The following is a 17,346-nucleotide window of genomic DNA, read 5'->3' as shown; positions in this document are numbered from 1 at the left end:
TGTGGAGGGTTGGGGGAGGGTCATTTGTTCATTTTAAAATTATTTTTACATTTTTTGTCGTTGGGGGGAGGGGGGGGGTCGTTTTTTTGTCTTTATAATTGTTGTCCTTTCACAGACGTCCAAAGTTGGATACATACCAACCATGTAGGAGGGACAAAGTTCCGGGTTTGTTTAAATCAAACTAATCACAACTCAGCTACAGGGCGGTAGGTTCTGTCACTTGGGCACGGGCCCGCTTTGTCGTGGACGAAAGGGGAACGCAGGCTCGGCAGGTTCCGCCATAGGAGCTCGGCACTGATCGTTCTTTTTGACCAAAATAGACCTGGGTGTCCGAAAACGTGGAGTGGAAAGACGAGGGGGTGGACAAGGGGGAGGCGATGGAAAGTGTAAAAGGGGGGGGGAAGAGTTGAGGTGAGGGAAGGCAGGGGGGCTATGCTGGAGGGGAAAAAAGGAAAAACATCTTTTTTATATGTATTTGAATTTTGTTGAGGGTAACATTTGGAAACTAATTTTAATGATTAGAGTGCGCTGTGTGGCATAGCGACCCTATGTTGGATGCCTATGCATCATGGTGGCTTGATACTGATTAAAACTGGTTCTGAGATTTAACATTTTTAAAAAAATCAATACTTAGTCAATGATGCAGTGATTGTCATGTTTTCAACTTCACTACATCCCAAGCTCTCACAGTCCTTCCAGCTCCTGCTCTCAGTCCATGCTCTCTTTTAGTGTCACTTAGCTCTTCCATGAGCCTAACTATAAAGGTTTTCTAAATTTTGTTTTGCATGTTTTCGGAGATGACTAGTGAGAGATATTTCACTCGTCAGCTGGCCCCTTTTCCCATCGTGTTATTTACGCGGGATCAGTGACGCAGTGCCTCAAAACTATGTCACGCCGTACATTTCATAGTCTTTTCCGCTCAAAGTCACTTCCCCTTGTAATTTCCTGTAGTTAATACCGGGGACAGAGGGAGGAGCGAGGAGTCATCTCAGTAAATACGTCGGAAGTAGTGGTATATGGTACTATGTGGTGAAGTTGATCAATAAATGTGCGAATAATTAATCAATTCACCAAATTTATGCTCCAGTGAAGGAAGAGGAAGCAGAGTTTTTAAAAAGTTTTAGTAAGAGTTTTACAACACTTGCAACACAATAAGGTCATATAAGTATTCTAAGTGCCGAAGAATAGATGCGTTACAAGAGAGTTACATACATAAAAAAGGAGGAGGAGGAGAGATAAGGACCATAGATGCTTGATAGGAAAGAAGGAGTAAATCACACTAGAGCACCCTCCAACCACCCACGAAGAAGGAGGAAGAGGAGGAGAAGAAGAAGGAAGAAGAAGAGGAGGAGGAGGAGAACAACAACAACAACAGGCCAATAATTAAAGCGACCGAGAGGAAACATGCAATAATGTATGATTTAAATTTTTAATCAACATATTGACTAGAATTACTGGAATGTTCTGACTATCTTTTATGTATGACGTGACGGTAAAGAAAGAGAAATGGTGTTTAAAACCCATTCAGACAAAACCCCTTGCTTAATTTACTATGAAAACAATAAGGTGATTCCTCGGTTGTGAGGAACAGACTATTAGTTGTACGGCGTGAAACTTTCACCGGATGCCTGACCCCCAATCTGGCCTAAATCGAGGAGTGACGCGTCTCTACTTTTTTGTCTCCATGAATGCTGAAACCCAAACATGATTTTGGCAGTTGATGTTCTGGCCTCTCCACAGGGCCAGATCAGGATTCATTTTGTATCAATTTCGATTTTGTGTAACCTGATTTTTTTGTACCATCTATTGCACCAGTTAAACTTACTCTGCCTTCTTCTCTGTCTCGGGAAGGACCCAATTGCAATAATTTTTTGCGTGCAGGAACTCTGAGCACTATTTTTTTTAAAATCGACGTTAGTAGTTGACAAGTTGTGTTGGAACTTTGCTCACATCTGTGTTATTTCAACTATAATGAAAGTAGTATCGATTTGGCATTCCGACTTTGGACATTCTCAAGATCTACTTTCGCTTTTGCTACCACTCAAAATTCTCTTATGGTGGCGTGATTGATAACTTTCAATTGTGGCTTACAAATGATCAATATTATTAATAGTTCTGCTGTTACTTTCAAAACAAGCTTTGTCCACTCCCAAGTTCTGGTTAGTCGGGCCCGTCATCAAGACTTGTCAGTAAAACTTTCAATCGTGCGTTTGCATCACGGCATCATGTGACTTTGGCGTGTGAGTTTCACATGTCTCGGGGACCGTCCATTGACAGGGTCAACTTAAGTTCATGCACACTGTTGAGGCGGGTACTCTTGTACACTTGGACTAGGAGTCCTTGACGTGATACCTCAGGATTTAATAAAATAATGATAAAACACTCATACACACACACAGGGCCTATGCATGGATATATTTGTGGACACCCCCTGGAAAATTTTCAAGTTGGCTTGGCAGTCGCCGAGTTGATTTGTTGTTGATCCCAATTTTTTTCACCAAATCCCGATTCCCCCCCCTCTGAGATCCTGATTTCTTGATTTCATAGAGTCGCAGGTCTGCACAAGAGAGTAAATGGAAAGTAGTCATTTAAACAGGTTATTGTCTTATACATGTTGGCAGTAAGAGCAGGTTCGACTGAATATGATATAATGTTCTACATATACCTTGTAAGGTAATGATAAAATATGACATCTCTTTACTTTGACTGTATTGAGCATTGTTTAGAATAAGTGCTATTTGTTATTTTAATTATTTGAAGAAAAGTTGTAACACTTTAGAACGAGGACCTTCCTTGGTGGAACAAATGTATGTTGTAGCTATGCACAATGCAACACATGCAGAGTTGGCAAATTCAGACCTAGGACTGGCTGTCTCCGAAGAAGATTATTTATTTCTCTAGGATGCACCAAAGCCAAAAGGGTACGGTGCGATTTAAAGCATTTCTTTTTGTTCTGGATAAGCTATATATGAGTGAATATGTCATCTTCCCAATTTATGAAGTTTTAGAGGTTTTATGCAGTGGTAGGCACAATTTAAATCAATGAGGAAGTGGGCTTTTGTTAGCCTGTCAGGGACAACCTGAATTGAGAGGGATACAACATTCAAACGGATTGACAGATGTACTCCATATGTTTTTTTGTGTTTTAAGATACTTTCCTTGAGAATTATGTGCTAAATCGAATGGAAGTACTCCCAAAGCTCTATCTCAAAGAGAGAGCTCCATAAAGTTTTTAACATTGTGAGCCAATACATCAACACAATTCTTTAAAGCAACTTTAAGATGTTTTTGCTCCTGTCCTCAAAATGTTAATTTCTTGGCTTAAAAGCTAAAAACTCAAAAAACATTCAAGATAAAGAAATTTTGAGGGTAAGCGCACCATGCGGCTCCAAATAAAATGATGCTAGCTTTTTCTAATGTAAAAAAAAAACAAAAAACTATTTGCATTTTTTTTTTTTTAACTTTGCTATTTTGACTATTTTTGTCATTCACTGTAATATGCAAGTCTTCTTACAGCAATAATATTATTATTTGTATTTTCAAAGAAAGCTTGCGTCATTTTCTTAAGATGTGTGCAGATTACAAATGTGTAATTAGTTCATAGATATCATGGATTGTTTTTGAGTTTTTAGCTTTTGAAAATGGTCCTTCAGGTAGCCCGGTTTCACTCTAGTTTGTCATGTCTGAAAGTATGTAACTGATAATGATTCCCAAAAATGTATATTTTTAATCCTTGAATGGAACACTATGAGAAAATGAATAAACAAAAAAAAAACAAGCAAAAACAACTTAATTGTAGATTTTGGCACTACAAAGTAGAATGTTGCCTTAACAGAGAACAGGCCACTGGCTACATGTTTATTGATGTTTATGATTTAGGTTTACAGGTTCATTCAACTTTGCAAGCGTTTTGACCTTTCAAACTTTTGTCGTACCCCTCAGAACTTGTGGGCCATCCAAGCCCTGAGTCAGCTGGTCTTGGTGGCCGAGCTGAGACAAGACACTGCAGCTGCTGAGGAGGCCAGGTTAAGCCTTTTGACGCTGGCTGCGGAGGAGGGCCTAGAGTTGGTCTGCCAGAAAGACATGAGTAGCTTGGCTCCCAGCGGCTCCTCACATGTCAAACACCAGGCGCGGGCTGCTCAATATTATCTCAGATCTGGACAGGTCAGTTTTGAATATTTTCCATGTGTGATCGAGCGAGGATTGTTTGAATTGATCGGGACTTTTGTTGTTGCTTGTTTTGTTTGCGTAAAGAGAAGCACATTGACATAGAAATGGTTACAGTTTAACCTGCCCTAATGGCAGCCTTATAAGACAGTCACTTGTACTGACAACCATTTCTCACACACACACACCCCCCAGTATTAAAAAGTGTAATTTATTTTTTTCTAAACATGACTCTAAGATAGCCAAATTTCTTCTCAATAATAGGTTGCTGTCTTGGACAATTTTGACTGTATTTGTGAGGAGTGCAGACAAAAATGAGTCACTTTGTAGATTTTGTTACTTTGGGCATAGATGTGTCAAATCTGTTGGTTCAAACAATTTATTAGTATGAAATGATGAAAAATGTCAAAATTTGTAGAAAATGGTATCTGATGAAAATCTAGAAATTTGACCTCTGTGTGGATATTTGGCCAATATCTCCATTTGTGGATTTGAAGGAGTAACCCCTTTCGCGAGGGAAAAGCAAGACAGACAGACAGACGGAAACAACACAGGGAAAGAAAGGAAGTATATCAATGGTGCCCTCCAACATATTCCAATATCTAGGAATCATTGGGGGTGAAAAGGGGTGGCTTTCATTTTTTGTTGCTCATATTTTTGCTTCTCTAATTAAAGCTTTAAGTCTGTGGTGCAGTTGATCCAGAAGTGTCTCTCGTTCCCATTTCAGCTGAGAGAGTTTGTCAAGGTGACCAACACAGCATTGAAGACGATCGCCACCCTCAGAGAGGGTGGCCCCCTTACCCCAGCCGTTACCTCCGCCTTGTCTCTCATCTTGAGGCTGAGGGCAGACTATCTGTGTCATCCTGAGATTGTCAGGCAGGATTCTCTTGCGGAGGAGGAAAGCGGTATTACGATTTGTGATTTTGTTCATGCTTTTGGTGCACTATAAGATAAGATAATAATTTATTTCCCCGAGGTAAACTTTTCTTGGCTGTACAGAACCGTAAAAACGCATGCAGGTATACATAGAAATTTAAATTATATATTAGTCCCATTAAAATTCACTATGAAAAGAGAAATAAAGCTGACAAAATGTACATATCACATCAGATGCATCATTCAACCATATGCGGGAATTTAATTACTAGACCTTTAGAGTGATATAGATACATATTCGAAAGAGCAATACAAACCGATGGTTATTCTGACAATAACCTTTTGCCTGATGGTAAATGACTTCTTTTACATCTTTCTTTCTTTGTTTTTAGAGGTATATATCCGCCGCTGCGTGATCTTACAATTTACATGGAAAGGGGGTGTAATGTGTCGTTTATAATGCTTTTTATCTTTTTATACTGGTGTTATACATTTCATAAATTCTAGTGAAATCATATCCAGAGATCCTGCTGGCTTTATTAATGGTTCTGTCAAATTTTCCCCTATCCTTCAGCCCAGCAGCAAATACAAAATAATATCACGCTTTTAATCATTGAATGGTATAAAAGGGACAATCTTATTATCGACAGGAATACTTCTTAATTTCCTCAAAAGGAACATTTTTTAAATTTACTTTTTTTATGCATAAGAGCGGCGTGGGGAAGCCAGTTAAGCTTGTAGTTATTCCAAGATACTTACCACCTCCACCTCCTCATCTTTAATAAATAGTGTTTGCAATTGGTCCTTTTTTACTCTATAAAGTCTATTATTAATTCCTTTGTCTTTTTTACATTTAGTAAAAGGAAATTGTTGTCACACCAATTTATAAATACATTTACAGCATCCTTGTATTCATTTTCATTTGTTGTTATAAGGCCTCGTAAAGTGGCGATTACACAACCCTGGGGTGCACCGGTGTTCATGAATACAGTCAAACCTGCCCTGACGGCCATCTCTATAAGACGGCCACCTGTACAAACGGCCACTTTCCATTTCCCCCCTTGAATTTTTTCTATATAATTTAAACTGTAAAACAGGCACCTGTCCAACGCGGCCGCGGCCACCATATTTTAACACACAACCCCTATCACACTAAGCAATAACACCTGTCTTAGACGGCCACCTTAGTGGCTCCATTATGTTTTGCCATAAATTGTGCATTGGCCCCTCGCGTTGAGGGCGAGCCGTCATAATTCAATCACCTGTCGTTGTTGTTAGGTAGTCCCTCCAACGGTCATGTTGCGTAGGCCCCTCCCACTGTTGACCAATAGCTACCAATTTTCAGCTGCTGGTGAGGTAAACGTGTGATCCCTCATAACCCATAAGCCCCGCCCAGAACTCATACACAAATCGTAAGTGAGATGAGTGGTCACTGTTTACCCAGTCTGTAACAAAGTAACAATGGACGTCAACATGAACTTGTGACTGAAGCGTCGCTCGTTCTCCGAGTGGTGGTGACCCGTGTGTTTGTTTTAATATGGCACTCGGTCTTCCTCGTCTAATACATTTCGTTTTATTGTCACCCTTGTTCAAAATCAGGCACAAAATAAAAATTACAAACAAAATACAAACCACCAACAACAACAAAAGAAACAACAAAATGCAGCTTCTTTCGATTGGGACCTCAGATGGGAATGGTTTGTTTTCTTCATCTTGATCAGTCCTGCCTAAGACGGCCACCCGTCTTATACGACCACTTTTCTCCTCAACAATGAGTGGCCGTCTTACACAGGTTTGACTGTATTAGGTCGGATTTTACACCATTAAATTCTACATATTGAGGTCGATGGGTTAAGTACTCAAGAATCCAAGCTATAATGTTCTTGTTTATGGTCTTGTTAATTAGTTTTGACACCAATATATGGGGTTGGATTTTGTTGAAAGCGGATAAAAAACCATCAAGATGTATCCTGCAGTTTTTTCTTGGTGTGTCTATGTCCCCTCTTGACATGATAGGCAAATTGCATGTTATCCTGTATGTTTTCTGTCGATTTCCTCAACACTTATTAGAAATGGTAGAAGTATACGTGCATTATTAGAAGTGTCAGAAGTAAACGTTTGATTAAAAAAGCAAGAACCAACAAGTATGAAAATTCATTCCGACCGTCATCAATGTGAGTTATTCTGTCATTGTCAGGTGTGGCAGAACAACATGTTATGTGTCCATCCGATGACTTGGCGCGTGTGCACCTGTGTGTTTGAGTGTGTTGACAAATGCACATGCTTGTTTGTATTTACCATGCTGCAGCAAAGTTCTCTTTGTTGAGATCAATGTTTAAGAAATGATAAGAGCCTCGTTTCTTCATGATGGTCTCTGAGGGCTGTAGATCCATGCCTTATTCCCAGCTTTTATATTGGAAGTAAGAGGGATAAAACAGAGTCACATCTGGATAGGCCATTAGGGATGGAGGGGAGCAGAGCAATTACAGGCCTGCCAACCTTCCTGATCTTATCAGGCATTTTCCGATAACAGTCTTGATTTCCCAATTTCGGGGCCACGCTATATTTTAGTATTTTTATAATTATTTGCACGAAAATGACAAATGAAATTGACGATTCCAGAGCTTGTGTGTTACTAAATATTCAGATTAGCTGTGCGTCCTTTACTGTTTGGCAGTTCGACTACATATAATTATAATGCTCAAGCAAATCTGGCAACCGAATTTACACACTATGTTTACTCGATCCTGGCTTGTTATTGCCTGTGGGTGGTTGGCGGGTGCTCTGGTGTGGTTTGCTTTTTCTTTCCTATCAAACGTCTATCGTCTTTATCTCCCCTCCTTCTTTTTTGTGTTTGTTACTCTCTTGTAACACCTCTAATCTTTGGCACAAAAGACCTCATTGTTGCAAATGCCGTAAAACACGTACTCAAACTGGTATTGCCTCTTTGTTCATAAATACAGAGATCTTTATTGTTTGTGAGACTTGGGTTGGCAGATAGTTCAATTTTGGGGTGAGATTTTTTGTGGCTGATTTTCCCTGTTTTTTATTTTCATGCACAGTAGAATTGTAAATGGGCTGATTCATCATGTCACGCTCATAACTGTGCCTGATCTACAACAGGGAACTGCTGCTTTTTCTTTTCTAATCCATACTATTGTCATTTTCCTCTTCTTCTTTTGTATGTTTGTCACACTCTTGTGACCTGCTATTTCCGGGGTGCCTTGATAGTCGAAGCAGACTTTGTGCTGTTGAAGGTAGAGAGGTGAGCAGAATAAGTCTGATTTCCTGTAAAGACTTCTCTGTTGACACCCACCTCTTGGCGCTCAATAACCTTATGCAGTTGTGAGCGCTGTAAAACCCTCTACTAAAACAAATAACGAAAGTTTGCATACCTGCAATTAGCTGGCTGCTTTGTTGGGTTTTCAGTGAGAGTTAGGTTTTGCTTGTTGTCATTTCACCTTTTTCTAGTCTTTTTGGCCTCAAAGAAATGTCTGCTGTATTTCAAAGATGTCTGGTTGGTGCTGTGTGCAAGACATGTTTACCTAGTAATTATAATCCAAACAATTTTCCCCCTTCTTTTGTGAATGTTTAAGGGATGTTGCAATCTGCTGTCCTTTACTTATTATTTTTTTTACACTTTCCCTTGTACCCTTTTTGCAGTTGTGATCTTTTATTTTTATAATCATTGCAGACAATGCCTTGGGCAACTGTCCACTCCAAGATATTGGAGAATCTCTGAAGTACCTATGCAGTCTGGCAGCATATTACGGTGGCCTTGATAGTAGAAGTGTCACATCTTTCAAAGGTGAGCAACTTTTTCCTTGACCCTTCCTCTGTTGGAGGGGGGGGGGGGGTTGTGTCGTTAAGGCAGGCATCTTGGCCTAAATGTACATACCACCAGTCATTTCTGGTCTACAATGCTGCAGTGGTCAAACAGAAATACTGTTTCGACTTCACCTCAGTATAGCGTTGATGTTACCGAGATAGAACTGGAAAATATTGAAAAGTTTGCAGTTATTTACCTACATTCCATAATATTTGTACATTTTTTTAAAAATAATTTTTTTACAATCTTGAAAAACGATCACGAACAGCAAAAAACCCACTTGTATCTTACGGAATTATTCAGAATTGCATTTTGAATAAACCTATACATGTCTTGAGTGGCACTTTTTGTGCAATTTCATCAAAAAGTAGAGATTTTGGGGAGAAAAAAATATTTCGACAATTTAGATCTAGACCTAGATCTAACACTCAAAAATATTGATTTCTCAATAACCGTGCATTGGCAATATGAGTCCAATCGTATCAATATTATAAAAAAGTGTCCTACGTTTCTTTAGTGCCGTCAGTACGCTAAGCCGCCCAGTCGATCACTGAAATATAGCAGCCAGCCAGAAAATTCAATACATTTTGGAGAGGATGAACAGAGGTCTGATTTTGTTTAGGAAAAATACATATTCTCTGTTTTATAGTTTTGCTCCTTACCGATTTGCCAATGCTGGAGAAAAATGATGACCTTTCAAGACTGCATTTGCAAACAATGATGAGAAGGAAGTCCATATTGAGGGAATCTTTTGCTGCAAGTCCACCCTGAATAGCTTGAATTTATGAGGCACAGAAAAGTATGTGGGGTTATTAGGCCAGTTCCCAGCATCTTGACCCACCACATTTTTTTTCTTTTTAATGTTAAAAATATTGCCAGCTATGCTGAAGAATGAAAAGTTTGTTTTAAAAAAAGTATTGTGCCCTCCAGTTGCAGATGGCATGACCGGAGAGCTGTGGGGCTTGTTACCGGACTACCTAGCAACTCTACGAGTGGCGGGTGACCTGTACCTGCGGGTGGGTTTATACAAGTACGCTCGCAGCCAGTACAAGGAGGGACTGGTACTTTCTCAGTTATGTACTCTGTCCACCTGGTGAGTCATGTCCTTTGTTTGGGGTTTTGGTTGGTGTGTTTTGTTGGTTGTTTAAAAAAAATTAAAAAATTTAACTTTGAATTTTATGTACATTGACATATGTAAGGCATCATGATGAAACAGGCGCTCGTCAAAATAATGAAATTGAAAAAATCAGCATTTTTCTGCTAGTTTGGTAACACCTCCTTTTTTGTCCATTTAGAAGCACAATTTTGTTTGAATTTTACAGAAAAACATGGATTAAAGGCACAAAAAATGTAAATTTGCAATTTCCAAGGACTCACAAGATATGGAAGTCACCAAGCTTTGACAGCCATTTTCTAGCTAATTTTACCACTGAAACGAGGCAACCCCTACCATCTTCAATAGCAAATATCTTTCTTTTCATGATAGATTAATCCTTTTTTCGTTGAAAGCGAGGAAAATGAACAAGCTTAAAAATGATACCAATAACTCCATATGCCCCAAAATAGACGAACGCCTGATTTTACCACATCATGACATATATATGTTGGCCACAGTCATGATTAGATGTATGTCTCTCTAAGCTATTTGGAACTATGAGAGCTGAGAAGAAAAGAATGGACCTCCAGTGGATTTTTAAAAAAAATCTCTTGGAAAGTTTAATGTCTTGCTTTCTTTACTTTACTTTATCCTTCCTTTTGCACTTCTTGGGGGTGGAGGGGAAAAAGAGCTTTCTGTCTCTAGCAAGCTGGATGGCCTGACTGGGTGGGATATTGTGTGTGTCTTGTTTTCATTTTATGAAAAGAGTAAACAACTGTGCTTCACAGTGTGTGTTATATATATTTTGATTTATTTCTGAGGTATGTGTGGTCTGACTTAACATAGCACTCCACTTCGGATAGTCTCATTTTCATGTTTCTGCCCCCTGCAGTATTTGAGGTTCCTTATCTGTGGCCCCCAGACCCCCAGCAGAATTTTCCTTACTTTTCAGCTTCAGCCGGTGGAAGCACTGATTTAGGGAAACGGTGATAGTTTTTGACAATGATATGAACTCTAGTTGTGAAGTGTCCAACTCACGAAGGAGTTTAATTATAGAACCAACACGTATGTCAAAATACCATAGTCACGCCTCCAACTCCCACTTTTTCTTCCTTTACTTTGTCTTCATTATTCCTCCTGATATTACTTAACTAATTGGCAATCAAAAAAGGTACCACTTTTAAAAATTGTGTATGTTCTTATTGTTATCCATCCAGATTTTTTTATTACGTATAAAATCTAGTCTTTAACACCTTTTCTTTCCTCTGAGTAGTCTAAAAAATGTAGGTCATGTTAAAAAAATAACATTATGGTGCTTCACTTGGTATTTACAGCACCAACATGAATTGATTCCCGTGTCGGCAGAAATTTTTAGTATCTCGGAAACTCCATCTTTCTGCTGGTCTCTCTCTCAGCCCAATTTGTGCCCTGACACAAGGTAGTGTCGAAGCAGCCCACCTTTTAAGTGACCTAAATTGTGTTGATGGAGACATGAAACTTCTACAATTACATTTTTTTAAACAGGACCATGGTGTTTGCAGCTAAGATGTCTGAGGTGTCACTGCTCATTTGGGATGTGACTCGATCAGCAGCAGACTTTCTACTGGTAAGCTGCTGCCCTATCTAGTTCTTCCAGTGTGAACAGAGCTCTCCTGAAATAGAAATATGTCATATTCCGAAATTTTGCCCTGAGATTTCTCTTTTTACCAAAGTGACAGGTCCGGAAATTCCCTCACAAGAGTAGTTTTGATACTTATCCCCTTGTTTATTTGTTTTTGGTTTGTTTTTCTATAGTAAACTTAAAGCATAACAGAGAATGCATCCACAAACTGTTCAAATGTGCTGAGCCCAGAAAGTAAAATATATCAAGAGAGAGAAAAAAACAACTATCCAGGGTTCTTGCAGCCTCCTTGAATTCAAGGAGTCCTTAAAAACTCCTTGAATTTCTCTTCAAGGAAAAAATCTTGAAAACTCCTTGAATTTGAGGCGCCTTCTTGAAAACTCCTTGAATTTGAGGCGCCTTCTTGAAAACTCCTTGAATTTCGCCGGGTTGAACATGAAAAAAGTTTTTGGCGCGCTGTTGAAAATGGCTTGAATTTCTTGACCAAATGTCCTTGAATTTTTAAAATTTCTCCTTGAAACCTCCTTGAAATCTCCTTGAATTTGGTGGGGAGTTCATGGCAGGAATTTATTTTTCTAACAGTCAGCATTTAGGATTTGAGTTTCAACAAAATATCGTTGTTTCCCAATATGATTTTTTAATATATTTTGGTTGTTGAAGAGTAGGATTTCAACGAGACACCTAAGGCTATCTCATTTTTAGTTTTAGGAGAGGTTTTACAGCGCTCGCAACTGCATTAAGTCATATGAGCACCAGAAGGTTAGAGGTGTTACAAGAGAGTAACAAACTTAAAAGAGAAGAAGGGGAGATACGGACGATAGAGGTTTGATAGGAAAGAAGAAGCAAACCAGACCAGAGCACCCGCCAACCACCCACCTATCTCGTTTAAGATTTTAAAAAGCTTAACAGAACTACATAAAGAGTAAAATAAAATAAGATCAATCTTTGTCTAGATCCTTACATGGTAGTGGTTGATATTTTACCTCATACCCACCCATACATATCCACTCTCTCACACATCCTCTCCCCCCACACACTTCTGTGAACGTAACCATAATGATATAATAGTATGCTTGCACCCACAAACAGTTGACATGATATACTATGTAATTTACCTGCATTCTTTTTTCTTTCTTTTTTGTGTATTAAGCATTCATCTTTTGCTGTGGGGGACCAAAATTCAAAACTTGAAACATTCAAGGTTGGAGACATCACAGTAAACGACAGACTCGTTCCGTTGAGACATCTGGCAGTGTCCTGTACAAGCAAAACAAAGCATGTCTGCGACAAGTCCTTTGTCAAGGCATCTGAAGACCGTGAGTAGACTGCTTGGCTATATTTTGGAGGGTTTGTTTACTTGAAACTCGACAAATTTTGAATTAATTACAGGAGACTCTTGAAGGAAGATGGCTTATGGCGAAAGGGTGTGAACTGAGCCAAATTACTCAATGTATAGTGTGCATGTATTTTGGCCAGAACTGGTGTTGTGAGGAGAAGGGGGAAGCATACACACACCCCCACACACAGACACACACACACACACACACACACACACACGCTCTCTTAAATTATAGGCCAGCTTTAGTCATCACCCAAAAAAAAAGTCAGATAATTTATTGCAACAAAAGTTGTTGTTAAAGGGGTTAATTTATATTGGAAAATTCTGTTACCTAAACTATGGTTGCTCTTATCTCAGTTGCTGTTAAGTGGACACCACTGTATATCTTCTTTTTTTTTTTAAATTGCCGTTGATTTCAATTTGATGATCATGTTGTTTTGTACTTCCCCCATTGCACATTCATAGATCCACCCCCAGTGGGTCGGGGGGAAATAAATAGACCCACTGCCTCGTCTGCAGGAGGTGTAACCCCTTCAATGACGAGGTGTCGCACACAGACCCCAACCCTCTGGGATCCGGATGCGACACCGACTTAGGTGTATCTTCCTCTTCTCCTTCCTTCTTTCTTCCTTCTTCTATCTTTTCTTCCACCGCTGACCTCATGTGTACCAAAAGAGAGGTCACCCATCCCACAGAGTGGGCGCCTTGTTGACCGTGAGGTGTAACCCGTGCAGAAGGAAACCGGGTACCTGGAGGTTGAGGTGAGATCAGTCTGCGGACTGTCCCTCGCCGACACACCTCTTTGGCCCAGGTTTTCCTCTTAGACAGGTCGCACGGCCCATCCCACTCAATCGGTTAGGAGTTGAAACCCCTTCAAGCCCTGGGCCAATCTTGATGGGAGGGTCTCGTACACTCTTGTGGAGAGTATAGCTCCGAGGTAGCCCTGGCAGAGCTCTGATCATACGAGCAATGTGTCCCCATGTTGGGCTCGATGGTGGGTGGGGAGCCCTGGATTCAAACCAATAAAAACACTCTCACATGGAAACTCCACACTCTAAAGACCCTTCCGCCGTCCCCAGCTCCTAACGTTTAAAAAAGTCTCTGGTCACGGAAGTGGGTGCGGCCGCCGAGCCAAGCAAAAATGGAAAAAGGAACTTTACTGCTGTCTTTTTCCTACCTTCTCCCAGGGAGCTTCCCATGCAGCCATACGTGGCCATCTGCAGTACGGAAGACGCACAGGAGAAGATAACTGATGGGAATCTCAGAGATGCCAACCAGTACGATTTTACGTATTTTAGTACGATTTTTTGCCGAAAATATGCGAATACGACTTTTCATGAAAAAATACGCATCCTGGAATGCGAAAAATAAGAGATTCAGCTTGGGCGAGTAAACCTAATTATCTCAAGTCCCATCTTTTAAAATAGTATCAGTATCGCAGAACTGGAATAGAAGACCAAGTCCGATAAGGTCAGTAAGTTCATTTTTGCCCGTCGCCATCATGATATTATATTCGTTCAGCTTTTCCCCGTCCGGGGAGTACTTTTCACTTTCACGCTATGGCGGAAGCGTATGTGACACCGAGGCTCGATCGGGAAAATCAAGATCTACTTTCGCTACCACCAAGAAGTTTGCCAGCAGTTGTCTGATAACGCAACATTTGTGGCATGCAGGTTGTGCAGTATAAATTGTAATAAACACTCGGACTCGTCGCTTGTGGAAAGAGAAAAAAAGAAAAGAAAATACAAGCGCCGTCTGATTTTTAGATTGTCTGGCCCGCCATCGTGACCGGTTACTGAACCCGCGCGCATTCGCGTCATAAAAAAATGCGGCATCGTGTGAGTAAAGACCGTCTTTGGTGGGAGTAACGGACGCTGCGAAGTATATGACTACAGAATAGGGGAGGAGTTTTTTTTTGGGGGGGGGGGGGTTAAGGCAACACCAGAGGACAAAAACTTGGAAGCGCATTTCAGAATTTTGATTAGAGCTTTCTGCTAAGCGCGCGTTGGTGCAGGCCGTGTGCGGAATCGGGACCCGTCATACTTTGCAAGTCTGTGTTGTTGAAATAAAGTGTTCGCGTTTCATTTGATGGGTGGAAGTAATTATACCTACTTGGATGGGTGATAGTAAATTATACCTACATCTACTTGGATGGGCGATAGTAAATTATACCTACGGTGTATGTTGTAGCTTTCTGTTCAAGACTGGCAGATTTTCAGTGTCACTGCATCTTGCCCTCCCACAGTTGTTACAATTCTCACAGTGCACGGGTCTACTTGAGCCTATCAAGTTATTGCTGTTCTCTGAGTTTGAGCAATAATTTGAGTCTGTCAGTTCATAAATGAATCACGACACCCAGACTGATTCTTGATAGTCGAAATTCTTGTTCTAGGCCCTTCCGAACTCTCAAAGCAGGATTTATTTTTTATATAATAATGAGAGGAAAATATATAACAGATTGAAATACTTAAGTCAAACATTGAACACAGACATGTTGTTGACTGCATATATATATAATTATTGTATGTGTGTGTGCTCCCTTTTTCGAGCTGGTGAGCTAGTAATTTTTACTATTACTAGTTGGTCGGTCGTGGGGAATACACATTTTCCCCTGAAAATACACATTTTCATATTTCCCAATACCCATTTCGGTTTTCTGTGGTTGGCATCTCTGGAATCTGTTCAAGATGGGAGATGCACTACGACAGGTTCTGGGATACATTCCTACGAATGTCCAGAAGCTGTCCTCTGGTGTACTCCTCGTCAAGTGCGCAACAGAGACTGAAGACCCCCCGGGGCAGTGCCACTGACTGTAGTGTCTTTAGGCCATTCCCAAAGGAGGGACATTTCTCGTTCAAGCTTAGTAGAATTGTAAATGGGCTGACTCATATCACGCTCATTACTGTGCCTGATCTACAACAGGGAACTGCTGCTTTTTCTTTCCTTACTATTGTCATTTACCTCTACTTCTTTTGTATGTTTGTCTCTCTCTTGTGACTTGCTATTTCCGGGGTGCCTTGATAGTCGAAGCAGACCTTGTGCTGTTGAAGCTGGAGAGGTGAGCAGTCTAAGTCTGATTCCCTGTAAAGACTTCTCTGTTGACACCCACCCTTTAGCGCTCATATGACCTTATGCAGTTGCAAGCGCCGTAAAACCCTCTACTATTCACCAAAAAAAAAAAGAGGCTGAAGTGGCCAAACTCCTGTACACCACGACCTTCGGCGATATTCAATGTACTTCTCAACTATACCAGAAGTTGAACTGCTCGAAGGGGGTTGTCCGTAGCCATGGACTAAAGGGCTGCGGCATGGAGGAAATTGTGACAAAGTGTGACCCATGCCCGCCGGATTACTCCGCCTGGGGGAGGCACCGTTTCACCAACACGATCATCCTGACCTTTGATTCGTGTCGTTCTCCAGCTACCGTTCGTTTAGACATGCGACCCTATGTGCCGAACCTTCTGCGCTGTTTCAAGTGTCAGAAGTTCGGCCATAGTCAGTCGAGATGCCGACGCGCAGCTGTGTGTCTTCGTTGTGGCAAGACTGGGCATCCTTAGAAGGAATGCAAGGCTAGTCCTTGTTGCCCCAATTGCCACAGCCAGCACACAGCCTTTAGTAAGGATTGCCTGACTTGGCTCCAAGTACGAAATGGCTGCTCATTTCAGGAGGCCCGAAAGGCTTTCTGCGCGCCAGTTGTGACCCCGGTCCCTGGCCAGTCATATGTAAAGGCAGCCTGGGTAGCCACGAAGTCGACTTAAGTACTTCTACTGTCGACCTCCCAAAGCCCGCGGTCAACAGGCATGTCTCTGCCTAAGAATAAAAAGGTTCTTCCTACCCATGTGGTATCCACCATTGAGATACCGCTGACTATTCGCTTTGGGGTTTTAGGGGAGGACGGGATGGACTCTTCCTCTGCCCCCTCTTCTTCCCCTCCCCCCTTTTCTTCCCCTTCCCCCTCTTCTTCTTCTTCTTCTTCTTCTTGAGTTCAAGAACGCGCCATCCAAGAATACAAGGCGCGAAATGGCTGCTCGTTCCAGGAGGCCCGTAAGGCTGTCTGCCCGCCAATCATGACCCCAGTCATTGGCCGGTCATACCAGGCAGCCCAGGTGGTCACGAGGTCGGCAAGTAATTCTACTGCTGACCTCCCAAAGCCTGCGGTCAACAGGCAAGTAGGGCTGGATTCTGCTCGGTTAATCGAAGGCTTGTAAAGCAGCGGAAGTCTTGCGAGTAGGCTTGTGGTTTGATTTGCCTCCTGCTTGCTACCGGAGGGAACTTCCGGTGAGTTGTGACTCGCGGACAGTCCTGCTGTACTGTGTCGTGACGTCGCAAACTCTCGTGGCAGTGGGCTCAGTACATATTATAGATTCTCTGGTTATTTGCGTTGAGAGGCTTGCACCAAAAGTGCAAGATCGGTTGTTT

The 17,346-nt window shown here is 41.2% G+C and overlaps 1 protein-coding gene across 2 annotated transcripts in view; it reads left to right on the top strand.

The window, feature by feature from the left end:
• Positions 1 to 17,346, top strand: part of LOC101859236 — an 85,105-nt gene that overhangs the window by 35,263 nt on the left and 32,496 nt on the right. For both annotated transcript variants that reach the window (XM_013081134.2, XM_013081133.2), the window contains exons 17-22: positions 3,943 to 4,164; positions 4,895 to 5,072; positions 8,738 to 8,851; positions 9,803 to 9,965; positions 11,493 to 11,574; positions 12,740 to 12,905. In XM_013081134.2, the coding sequence (XP_012936588.1) occupies positions 3,943 to 4,164; positions 4,895 to 5,072; positions 8,738 to 8,851; positions 9,803 to 9,965; positions 11,493 to 11,574; positions 12,740 to 12,905 (925 nt within the window). The remainder of the gene's footprint in view (positions 1 to 3,942; positions 4,165 to 4,894; positions 5,073 to 8,737; positions 8,852 to 9,802; positions 9,966 to 11,492; positions 11,575 to 12,739; positions 12,906 to 17,346) is intronic.

The sequence above is a fragment of the Aplysia californica genome, unplaced genomic scaffold, assembly GCF_000002075.1.
Source record: "Aplysia californica isolate F4 #8 unplaced genomic scaffold, AplCal3.0 scaffold00117, whole genome shotgun sequence".
Taxonomy (NCBI): Eukaryota; Metazoa; Mollusca; class Gastropoda; order Aplysiida; family Aplysiidae; genus Aplysia; species Aplysia californica.
Note: the sequence above shows the minus strand (reverse complement) of the source record. Positions and strands in the feature narration are given on the sequence as shown.